This window comes from Gymnoscopelus microlampas, assembly GCF_963454915.1.
Source record: "Gymnoscopelus microlampas genome assembly, chromosome: 1".
Classification (NCBI taxonomy): domain Eukaryota; kingdom Metazoa; phylum Chordata; class Actinopteri; order Myctophiformes; family Myctophidae; genus Gymnoscopelus; species Gymnoscopelus microlampas.
In genome coordinates, this window is record NC_139962.1 from 29,976,939 (window position 1) to 29,989,945 (window position 13,007).

Consider the following 13,007-nt stretch of genomic DNA (forward strand, 5'->3'; position numbering starts at 1 on the left):
TGTTCCCCAGTAAAATGACTGATGTCCTCCAGTAAAATGACTGATGTCCCCCAGCAAAAAGACTCATGTCCCCCAGTAAAATGACTGATGTCCCCCAGTAAAATGACTGATGTCCCCCAGTAAAATGACTGATGTCCCCCAGTAAAATGAACAACAGCATCAAATCAGTTTATCACTTTAGCCGAGTTATTCAATTTATTTTGGGGGTCTTTAGCATGAAAATATGTATTGTTTACCAGTAGATAGCCTGGCCTTACCACAAACTAAATACTTATGTTAAAGGACGACTTCACCGATTTTCAACCTATCTTCATATAATTGGTCCTCACTAATACTCATGATAAAATGGTACCATTTTTTTCTACTCGGTCTGTGTCTCAGAGGAGGGATGTGGACAGTTCAGAGTCCCGTCTACCAGTAACATCATCAATGCGGAATCCAAGCTAATAGAAACTGCAGGCTTTCTATTCCTGGAAAGGTGCAATGCAATAAAAGAAGCCATTGTTCTTGTGTTAATACAAATCTAAATAAGAAATGTGAAATCTTGTTGGAAAAAAAAGATCATGCCTAACGATGATGTCACTGGTAGACGGGTTTCTGGACTGCCCACAGCCCTCCTATGAGACACAGACCAAGTAGAAAAAAATGGTACCATTTTATCATGAGTAGTGAGGACCAATTATATGAAGATAGGTTGAAAATCGGTGAAGTCGTCCTTTAATAGTTAATAAATACAATATGTAACATTTACTGCTTTCATGTTTTGTGTGTGTGTGTGTGTGTGTGTGTGTGTGTGTGTGTGTGTGTGTGTGTGTGTGTGTGTGTGTGTGTGTGTGTGTGTGTGTGTGTAAAATATTTTGTAGGCATATTGAAGTTTCTTATTGCTCTAGAAATGCATGTTTTCAACAGCAGAGGGAGCTGGAGGACCAAAGAAAGCTGGTTGTGTTTTCTGGTTAATACATGTTATAATCTCTATACTAACGCACCCGCGCGCGCGCGCGCGCACACACACACACACACACACACACACACACACACACACACACACACACACACACACACACACACACACACACACACACACACACACACACACACACAGCATATTAAATGCACTGCAAATTTACTTATGTAAATTGTTATACGACTTTAGATGCAAAATATAAGTAGAATATAATTGCACTATATGTCCACATATACAGGTACATCAAAGTACAATTAAAGTGCCAAGTAATTAACGTTTGATATATTGAATGGATAAACTCCCTGCTTCCTATTATAATAGCATCTTTCATCATTTGTTTTTCCTTTGTTTTATGTCATGTGTTGCATATTAGGCTGCTGAGTCCCAAGTCAAATTTCAGTGAGAGCTGTTAATAAAGTATTGTATCATGTTTTTTGTGTGCTGTCCTTTAAAACCAGCTAAAACAGTTTCCACAGCTTTAATTCTCTTCTCACCATGTACATCTAATTATATAAACGATCTAATTATATAAACGACAAGTTACTTCCGCGCGCCGCAACACAACGCCGACACAGGACATGTCGCGAAAACAGTAGCCACGGCCGACTTTCACAATTTACGGGTGGCGTAGGGCACCTATCATTGCTCACTCCACAGTTTCCACGTCGCCACATAATTTATTACACTCACCACATTTCGGACAAAACGGAAGGTGAATCATTTTCTTACCGTTCAGCGTGCGCGCCACCAACACCGAACGGCGACGGGTTTCGCCGAAACAACACGAACGGCCGCCATTGAAACTCCGCAGCTCTCTCCTTCGCGAGAAAAACAACAACACAAGCGCCTCCTTCACCTCCCCTTCACCGTGTCTTCTGCTTCCACGCTCAATTCAGGTGACTACAATGCTAATACATTCACGCTCAACCTCACAATCATAAGCTTCTCCATTTAGTGTTTCATTAGCGCGAGCGTGGAAAACAACTACAGCGCGCACCGTTACTCCATGTGCTAGGGGTAAACATGAGGGTTGCCAGGTTGGCATGCAGGTTTTCTAAAAACAAGCGCCAGAAACAAGCAACCACCTTCATGAAAATAAAAAAAAACACCGAAGGGGTCCGCAATGTTCCAGGGGGGTCCCCGCGCGTCCCAACACTCCACAGGATGTCCGTGGACCAGCAGGGCGTCCGCGGACCCCCTGTGGACCCCCTGCAACATAATAAATATAATTTCTTCAATTTTTTTTTTTTCCTTTTCCACAGTTTCACTCCGGCGATTTGGGTACCCCAATATACACGCGCCCACACTGGGCCCCGTGCGCGGCTGGGGTTGAGGGGGGCGTAGCCCCCCGAAACTCTAGTGTCTAATAGACTTGATAAGATCTAAAAGTCTATTTCATGAACCTTGCACACTGAATAGAACACATCCAAGTCCATCAAATAATATACTTAAAATGTACTCCAAGCATTATCAAGGGCGTTTTCTTTATTGCAATTATAAAAGCAACACTTAACCTTTGAGGATTTTCCGCTTTATTAGATAGCATACATACATGATACATACATGGAGACCTACAATTATGAATGCGAGGGGATTACATTAAGCAAACGTTATGAGCCAGATTTTAACCATGTCATATTTTAAGTGCATCTTAAATGTGATCATGTGTCCAAGCTTTGGGACATATTTGAAGTGCACCTCAAACGTTTGAGCCACCATGGTCCCGGCTTTGGGATATACAGCAACTGCTTGTGCACACACATATTGACTTTACAGCCTCTTCAAGTGACTATCATACCACTCTCTCCTCTAAACTTCTCTGGAAAAAGTCCATCCCAGCAAGTGATAATTACAAAATCCATAGTTGTGCAGAAAGTCAGTCGGGGTGGAAAAGTACAGTTGTTGTATGTGGTATGGGTTGTATGTGGTACTCCCTCTTTGCCTTGTAAAACCAATGATTTGCCTACCAGGCTTACATGACTACAATCAAATTGCAATGCAACTCACTGGAGGTGGAGTGTAGTTGATTAAGATAATGGAGATTGAAAATAAATTTGGTTTTAGGGCAATTTTCCCTTTAAGGCCTGCTTTCCCAATAATCAATAAGACATGTCTGACTGCATCTTCATTTCACTGGAGAAATCCAATGACTGTACAAGTCAGCATCACCTCTGTTCAGGAAATGAGCTTCAGTGACATGACTTTCAAATATACTAGCATATTGATAGCAAAGGAATATCAAAATAACAGATGTAAAACACAGTAAAGACCATCTCCCAAAAAGGCACAGAGGATTATGATGTTTTCTCTGATTGAAACCATTCACAGAACTGAATAAATACATCTGTTGCTCATCAATATCAAACTGTGGTACATGAGCAGCACAGTAATCATGCAATTACAACAGGGTGCAACATTGTGAATTAGTGGTAAACATACAGTATATAAATAATAATTCCTTTTAGAATACCAATTAACCACTTTCAACCAGGCGTCCCTATTTTGGGCATGTCATTTCATGCAGAAATCTAACATTTCAATAAAATAATGAAAACAGAAGATCTACAAGCTCACAACACGCCAAGAGGCGACGCGTTGTGAGCTTGTAAGTCGGCTATTTTTGTTTAGTATATAGGGCATAAGTGGTTAAGTGAAAGGATAAAAGTTTGAAAGTACCATTTTCTTAAAGAGAGTCAATGGATAGAATTCAAGCATAAACTCATTTGCCCAAATCACCTTCAGAAACCCTCACATTGAGACTAGGCTAACCCACAGATTCAGAGCTGTATTGCATCAAATGTGCAATAATAGCAGATGTTGGAGTTGATTCGGCATTAATTTTATCTTTAAATTCTTCCTCGTCATGTAAAATACACGAACGTCGTATGGCCACTTGCAGTGTCTGAATAACATTGCAAGTGTAAAGTCCTTCAATAATGTCTCATTGTGTCTTTGTAATGTTGAGATGGGTATCAGTCTGTCCAATGGTCCAGTTTTTGCAGCAGTTGCATACTCGCATAGTGGCCATTTTGCTTTTGCGTCATACTCAGGGGGTACCCGCCGGTTTGAATGGGGAAACGTTAAGAGTACTGTGAAGACAGTTTCAACTCCATGGTAATTGTACTATTGTGTCCCAGGTTACCATGGTGATCTCCTCTCTGTCCCTTTGCGTTCATCACATATTAATTCATTTAATATAGATTCTCTGCAGTACCTTACCAGAAGGTCTTATAAACATTTAACTAAACTATGTCAAACAAAAAATAGACAATATCTACCACAGATTTAACTCGTTATAGCTTGGTTTGTTTTTCTCTCTTCAAAGTGTCATCTGCATTTTGTTACCAAAAATATAGGGTATGCCCTTATGTCTACTTCAAAAATAGATTAAAATAAAGACCCTGAAATCAGACTTTTGCTACCTACAGAGTGAGGCCCTGGCAAACCCTGAAGAGATGTGTATTTTGAACAGATAGCAATAATCTTGTGCAAAAAAAACTATACGCCACCATCACATTCAATCAAGCCAGGCTCAAGTCTTTTGGGTTAGATGTGTTAGCCATGACGTAGAACAGTTATTAGTGCCATTAGTCTTTCTCTTTTCAATGATTTTGAAAAGACTGCAGCTCTAGTGAATAGTGATGCACGCCGTTTGTAGCCTCCGTTACTGCTCTTTGTAAATACTTTATGTAAATAAAGCATCCCAAATAGAAAACTCCTGTCAGCCATGTCTGTTTTATATGCAGCTCTAATTAAAAATCTTATTTTGTTTTCAATATAAAAAACAAATACAAAATAAAATTTCATTCACTCCAAATGAAAATAAGACATGGCATTATATTTCCAATTTGCTATTATAGAAAGTGGTGAATGGCACTCATAAGCATTTCACAAAACTGTACATAATAAAGCAAGCCCTAAAGCAGTGGTTCTCAACCTTTTCTGGAACAGGGCCCACCCACTTAAATCAATGAATGTTCCGGCTTGGATCAATGGGAATAACATAGTATACTTTAAGTTCCTATTTATCTGCAACTCCTTTTCCAAGGTTTTAAAGAAAAAAATACCACAACATATTTTTTTATATCATCAATTCAATCTTAGTTTTTGGCCAATTATTTGGAGACCCACTTGCCAATATCCTCACAGCCCACCAGTGCAGGTTGAGAATCACTGCCCTAAAGCCAAACAATCCTCATAACGTCTCATTGGCCAACGTCTCTGTAGACAGCCAGATCTTTGCTCCACTCAATAACTTGCTAATGGGAGTGCCATGCACACTGCGGCGGCACAGGTTACCTACTGGGGAGAAAGGAAAGGAGGAGCTAAGGCACTCCGTGCCTGTAGAGGGATCATGCGGGGAACTGGCCCTGAAATACATCCTGCTTTGGTCTGAAGGAGTCCCGTTGTTGGGGCTAGAGATCGGGGTGTTTGCTGGCGTGGGCCCTTTGTACTGCCGCAGCTGACTCTGCAGCATTGCAATTTCGTCAGCCAGCTGGGACACCTTGTGGTAGGCCGTGATGGGACCTCCTTTGTGAATGCAGGCCTCGGGTACCCAACGCAAGAAGTAGAGCCTCCACAGAGCGATGTGAGAGGGGAGGAGCATGGGTATGAGCAGGCCTTGCTGGTCGGCAGGTCGAGAGAACCACTCCCTGAAGAAGCGTTCCGAAGGGGACTCGATCACTTCTCGGAGCTCAGGCTTTAGCTGTACCAACAGGGAGTTCCGCCGGGTCAGTGTACCGTGACCTTCTTTCAGTCCGTTACGCAGGGCTGAGGGCATTCCTCGTAGAGTGGAGCTGTACGTTTTATGCTGGAGGATGCATAGTAAATGTGTCGGTTAGTTTGATTATACCAGTGAACTGACTTCGCATTTTTCATTCGATCATATTTCAGATTCAAATCTATACATGAGGTTCTCCATCAACAGTTTGTTCCTGTTCTTTTCCATGGTTTGTCATCACTGAGGCAAAATATACTGTAATTGTAGATACAGGAATTATGACAGATTGTGTAAGCACTGAAATTTTACTTCATTATCCAAACTGAAGCATGTCGCATTCTATTTTTTAGAGCAAACTGAAGCATGTCGCATTCTATTTTTTAGAGCAAACTGAAGCATGTCGCATTCTATTTTTTAGAGCAAACTGAAGCATGTCGCATTCTATTTTTTAGAGCAGTCATTTACTCGTTTTATAGTAAGTGGGGCCCGGGGACCCCCAGGGGTCCTTGAGGGGATTCCTAGCGAAATTAGTTAATTCGGCATAAAAATCACTTAGAGAACCACTGTTCTAGTAGATAGATCTAGTAGACTGACCTTTGTGCGTCTGAAGGACTTGACTGCTCCATTCTGGACACAGGTAACACCCTTGCCGACATACATGGGGTTATTGAAGAGGGCTTGGTCTTTGATGGAGAACTGCTGGGACCAGTCCCACGCAGTGGGGAACCGCAGAGCCTTCTGCTCCCCTACAGGGATGCCCTTACTTCTGGCAAATTCCTGTCGAGTTAAGACAAGGTCCATTATTTTCTTTGCAAGTGTTCTATCGATTACTTTTTCGATTAAACAAATAAGAAGCAGGTTTTTATATACATTATTAATTTCATATACATATTTTAGAATGTCTTTTATATATAGCAACGAATCGATTAAGCACTTAAGCCCTATTTTATACTTTGTCACACAACAGTGTTATGCTGAAGTAGTGAAAATAACAGTTCTACGAGATAAAAACAAACAAAAAAAAACAGGTAAGCTTATAGAATCTGCTACATCTCACTCTAATAGAATTTCTTAACTTTATATCCTCCTATAATTCGACAAAGCTCTGCGTGTGCGGTGTGCGGCGAGCCCAAAATCTGTTCTGCCCGGTTGTCCTCAGTGGCTGGAGCAATTGATCTGAATTTCCACAAAGCCATTGACCATTATCATGTGCACGGAACAGCGAAGCCCGTTTTTCGCTTTCCCCAAATGTCAGCGTTTTTGTGTTCGCTGGCTCCCGGGTTGCCAAATCATGTGCGCATATGCCCCCAAGGGTATGGTCTAGTAACTAGTTCATATAATTTACTCAAATACCAAAAATACTGCACTCCCGATTCACTTGTTTCCAGGTAAGACTGGAAACATGTATTTTAACATTATATTGCTTTTTGATATCTGTCAACCTATCAAACAAGAAAGTACACATACTTTCTGACGTTTTAGTTTTCTTCCCAACATTTGTTGACATTTTATTCTTCCTTTTAACTAATTTTCTGCCAATAACGCATGTATGCGTTCTTTAGAATCCATCACTTGCCTGCCAATAACGCATATATGCGTTACATTTTTTTTTTTTTTTACATTTTCTTTTTCAAATTTGACCCCAAGACCAAGGAGATATGATTTTTCGAAGATCTAGACTCCTATCCACTTCCTTGTTAACTTAAAACTTAAAAATTCTGTATCTCGGCTCATCTCTGGCAGAAAACAGCAAAAAATCTGAAATAATTCTGGCAGGTTAAGTGTTAAGGTATGGAATGCATTTTGGTTATTTTGGTCTGTCTTTTTCTTTCTGCACTCTTGAAGAGAGCACATTATTCTCAGTAGGATTCCACCGCATAAATAAACATGGTGAAGTGAACTAATGTGTATTTTCCATTGCTTACCTTAAGATCAGCAGCTGTCGGTTATTGTCTTAGCGATTATTCTATCAATAACTTTTTCGATTAATCAAATAATCAAGAAGTGGGTATCTATCGATTACTTTTTCGATTAAACAAATAAGAAGCAGGTTTTTATATACATTATTAATTTCATATACATATTTTAGAATGTCTTTTATATATAGCAACGAATCGATTAAGCACTTAAGCCCTATTTTATACTTTGTCACACAACAGTGTTATGCTGAAGTAGTGAAAATAACAGTTCTACGAGATAAAAACAAACAAAAAAAAACAGGTAAGCTTATAGAATCTGCTACATCTCACTCTAATAGAATTTCTTAACTTTATATCCTCCTATAATTCGACAAAGCTCTGCGTGTGCGGTGTGCGGCGAGCCCAAAATCTGTTCTGCCCGGTTGTCCTCAGTGGCTGGAGCAATTGATCTGAATTTCCACAAAGCCATTGACCATTATCATGTGCACGGAACAGCGAAGCCCGTTTTTCGCTTTCCCCAAATGTCAGCGTTTTTGTGTTCGCTGGCTCCCGGGTTGCCAAATCATGTGCGCATATGCCCCCAAGGGTATGGTCTAGTAACTAGTTCATATAATTTACTCAAATACCAAAAATACTGCACTCCCGATTCACTTGTTTCCAGGTAAGACTGGAAACATGTATTTTAACATTATATTGCTTTTTGATATCTGTCAACCTATCAAACAAGAAAGTACACATACTTTCTGACGTTTTAGTTTTCTTCCCAACATTTGTTGACATTTTATTCTTCCTTTTAACTAATTTTCTGCCAATAACGCATGTATGCGTTCTTTAGAATCCATCACTTGCCTGCCAATAACGCATATATGCGTTACATTTTTTTTTTTTTTTACATTTTCTTTTTCAAATTTGACCCCAAGACCAAGGAGATATGATTTTTCGAAGATCTAGACTCCTATCCACTTCCTTGTTAACTTAAAACTTAAAAATTCTGTATCTCGGCTCATCTCTGGCAGAAAACAGCAAAAAATCTGAAATAATTCTGGCAGGTTAAGTGTTAAGGTATGGAATGCATTTTGGTTATTTTGGTCTGTCTTTTTCTTTCTGCACTCTTGAAGAGAGCACATTATTCTCAGTAGGATTCCACCGCATAAATAAACATGGTGAAGTGAACTAATGTGTATTTTCCATTGCTTACCTTAAGATCAGCAGCTGTCGGTTATTGTCTTAGCGATTATTCTATCAATAACTTTTTCGATTAATCAAATAATCAAGAAGTGGGTATTTAAAAATATTTCAGTGTATCATTTGACCACTTACAAGGACAAGTTCGACTAAAATAACGTATAGCCTTTTTTCCTACTTCCCAAATGGTGTATTTGCCTATTTTTTTTCAAGAATCCGTTGTTAGTTGTCATTACACACGCATCCGTGCCTTGGTTGTCCCACACGGGCCGCCGTAGTCTGCTAAACAGACCAACAGTGTATATACTGCCGTTATGTGTTTTGCCAAGTCCGGGACTTGGCAAAACACATAACAGCAGTAAAAGACGAACTGTGATTGGCCACAACCAAGGCATGGGTGCGTATATAATGACAACTAATAACAGATTCATGAAAAAATGTATCACTTTTGACCGCTACAAATAGCGTAAGTAGCAATATGCTTATGGGCTCCACTCCATGCTATGGGGGCTGCTGGGGAAACTGGACGACAGGGGCAATTCTACAAATAGACCCCATGGCCAGTCATTTGGGATCAATATAAGTAGGAAAAAAGGCTATGTTATTTTAGCCCGGACTTAGCCTTTGTCACACAACGGTGTCATGCACCATAAGTGTCGCTTATCGTGACGCGTTGTGAACTTGTACATCTGCTATTTCCGCAATTCATTCAACCTTTTGCCTATAATGACATGCCCCAAAATAGGGATAGATTATTAATAGATTATTTTATGAAATAGTATGTGTCAGGTGGAAACCTCAAATGTCCAAAACTGTTACTTTTCAGTCTTCAAATTCAGATACTGTGGAGTACGACTGTGGAGTATGACAAAATAATTAATTAATTTACGAAGAAAAATAAATAAAAAGTTGGGAGGTTTCGGCCTGACAGCAACAAAATGATAGATAATTATTATTTTATGATCAAAATGACAGATTATTGTTATTTTATGACCAATTAAACTGATTAGTTCTGAATTAACCACTGCACACCCCTACTCACCATTAAGTGATCGGCATGTTGTCGGGGACTGTTGAAGAGGAAAGTGCAAAAAACGGGGATCCACATGCTGTCACTCAGTACCGTAAGATAGGTCTCTGTGAACTCAAATGCAGCTGGGTACTGGTTCATCATTTGCCAAACACAGTCCAAGAAGAGCAGGAACAGTGGAGACTAAAAGGAACAGAGCAGGAGGAGATATAAAGAGTTCAAAATAATAATAATATCAGTCTCTTGGCAATATTGACTAAGGCAATATACTTCGACAACAAGCACAAGGTAGCAAACTAGGGCTGTCACGGTCATGCCATTTTAGTTGATAAATTTATATACAAATAATTTGTGTTTAATGATTTCATTATGTTTTTGGCATAGAACATATAAATAATTTATACATTTATATTTGGCTTTTAGTCTTCTTTGTAAACAAATATTGCACCGGGCAGATATATGACAAATAACTTAAATATACAAAGAAATGACTTACAATCATCGTAATAAATAATGTACTATGGCCAAAATAGGGCATATTTAATAATTTTACACTTAAAAAAAAGAAAGAAAAATAAATAGTGGAAATAGGCAATCTACAAGCTCACAAATATATGAACATTTTTCATTGGATGAATTCATACAGATGAAGATAGGAACGATTCTGACAATTATGCATTATCTCCAACAATTATGATCAGGCAATTATGTAATAATGATGACAGCCCAATACCCAACCTCAGATTTATCATTCTTCTTCAAGTGGTTACATCTGTCCAAGAAGCGATGGCCCGCCATCACCCACTCCTTCTGCACCAGGCTCTGGAAGCCACTGAGGCTGCGATAGTGAGGGTCCAACATCAGCTGAACCAGGGAGGAAACCACACAGCTCAGGTCCCTGTCCTGCTCCTCTGTAGAGGGCAACAAAGTATAAATTAGGGGTGTAAAGGTTAATCTTACCAATCGATTTTAATCGATTAGGAAAAAATTACTCATCGATAAGCTTGTAGATCGGTAATGTTCTCAATTTTTGCACGACAACTGTTCGGTGAAGTATAAAATAATGATCGGTTAAAAATCAATCGATAGATTAATCACTATGAAAATAATCAATAGTTGCAGCCCTAGTACAAATACAAGATCAACAAGCCACTGTCCCTGACGAGGAAAAACAATTCTATGTGGCATGTGTTGGCATACACACTTTATGACATTCTAGTTTGAAACAAAGACAAATAACCATAATACACAATCTGAAATACGTACCTTGCAGAATGACAGAAGCATGCTTTCCATCCAGGAGGTACACCACCTCAGCAGAATGCTTCAGGAAGGCCCTTCAGTTACAAATGTAAACACAAATTACAGTTAACCTACGTCTAATTAACATCTACCGTTTCCTCTAAATTCACAAGTTCAATGTTTATCAATTAGTTGTTTCCATATATATTAAGTAGTTGCACAGTCATATAATGAATCCCAGATAATTAACAAGCCCTTGAACAAATGTTTGGCAAATCATGAGATGAAGCCTATTGACTACACATCATTTACCCGTAACATTATTGCTGACTATTTTCCAAAGAATACCACAGTTTTTTTAGGTTTTGGAATAAATACCCTATTTCCATATATTTTCAAATGAAACTTTCAGGTTGACAAACGCACCTTAAAATTCCCTGCTTATCTGGCTGATATTCACATCACCATGAAGAAGTCATGGACATTTTGCTTCATAAAAATCTTTTCACCACAAACTTTTCAACTTTCTGAAGCCACCCCAGTGTGACAGGACATCTAAATATTTGTACATACCTGACATAGTCCAGCCATTGCGAACTTTCAATGGATGAAAACCATTTCTTTTCAGACTCCTCGAATGGATCTGCATACAATGTCAAGAGTAGAAAAGGTTTGTATACATTTGTAGATTTGGTGCAGTACATCCAGAAATCTATTCTCTTGGAAGGCATAAGCAATAACCACGCTGCACACAAAGACGTAACACTGCAGGAAATAAAATCCTTGATCTACTATAAATTGATTAGCTCGTTAATTCAGTGCCTTTAACCTATTAAGACCAGGAAAGCATCTTGTGTCATTTTAGATTTCTTTTGCTATTCAAAAAATTGCGCGGCCAAATACATCATTTTGGGGGGTCCTTGACATGGAAAAGTTGGAGCACGACTGATATAGCAACTGCTAGGATTTAGCGGAGCCCCATCTGAAAATGTTTTGTTCCAGGGACCCCCCCCCAGAAGTTACAAATGTTTGCTTTAAAAATGATATATTCAAAGATTTGCACACATTTTCAAGATTTTTCAAAAATAGCAGATCTACAAGCTCATAGCGCTGCACTCTGTGCCGCGCTATGAATGAATCTAAAATGACATAGATGCGTTCCCGGATTGAATGGCTTAATGGAATCATGTAATTTGGCTCACCTATGACACAGCTCTGCTTGATTTTCACAAAAGCAGTTTGGATGTCCTGGATGTTAGGCAGGCTTTGGTCCAATTCTGATCTTAAGACATCGCCGTGCTGGGGGTGGCTCTTTGTTATAGCTGTGCATATTCTACCACAGCAAAGGCATGTTGGTGATTGGATTAGAAGTATAATGAAATGGTTAGGTTAACATTCCAACAGTAGATTGTTTCTGAATACAGATAAACGTAACATTAATGTTCCAATGCAATGACAATTGTATTTCTCAATTTGATGTTATTCATTAAGCATTGTGGTGTGACTAATTGCATACTCCTTCCGACACCTGAAGTTTTCTTCTGGTAGGGACGTGATATTTACAAAATGACGTCACCTGCAACTTCTGAAGAGCATTCTCCCAAACTTTATTTCAGAATTCTGCACTTCTAGATGTTGCCGAACGAGTGTGATTGGTCGGTTGGGTATGTGAATTTTAGTTTTTTTTCTATCCCCATCCACCTGGGTCTATCCTAACCCCTTTTCGAACCCAGGATACCTTTTTGTATTTTGGACAACCGACAACAGTATCCAGGGTCCCTTGAAAGTCAATGCATTCTCCCATTCAGCGCTTAGTACCACTCTCTGGTCTCAAACAAATATAACGTCTCTAAAGTGTTGCAAAGAGATTTCAATGATACTCATAAGTCATAACTGCAGTATGATCCTGTGGAAACGGGTGTTCCTCCCGCTCCGTGTCCCGTCTCC

At 39.3% G+C, this 13,007-nt stretch overlaps 1 protein-coding gene across 2 annotated transcripts in view; it reads right to left on the reverse strand.

Moving 5' to 3' along the window:
- Positions 1–2,440: 2,440 nt before the first annotated feature.
- mtmr10 (myotubularin related protein 10) overlaps positions 2,441–13,007 on the reverse strand; it is a 28,540-nt gene continuing 17,973 nt past the window's right edge. For both annotated transcript variants that reach the window (XM_084071177.1, XM_084071176.1), the window contains 7 exons: positions 12,263–12,393; positions 11,634–11,703; positions 11,085–11,155; positions 10,557–10,729; positions 9,831–10,001; positions 6,279–6,461; positions 2,441–5,774 (listed from right to left, as the gene is read on the reverse strand). In XM_084071177.1, coding sequence (XP_083927303.1) covers positions 5,160–5,774; positions 6,279–6,461; positions 9,831–10,001; positions 10,557–10,729; positions 11,085–11,155; positions 11,634–11,703; positions 12,263–12,393 — 1,414 coding nt within the window. In that variant the 3' untranslated portion in view covers positions 2,441–5,159. The remainder of the gene's footprint in view (positions 5,775–6,278; positions 6,462–9,830; positions 10,002–10,556; positions 10,730–11,084; positions 11,156–11,633; positions 11,704–12,262; positions 12,394–13,007) is intronic.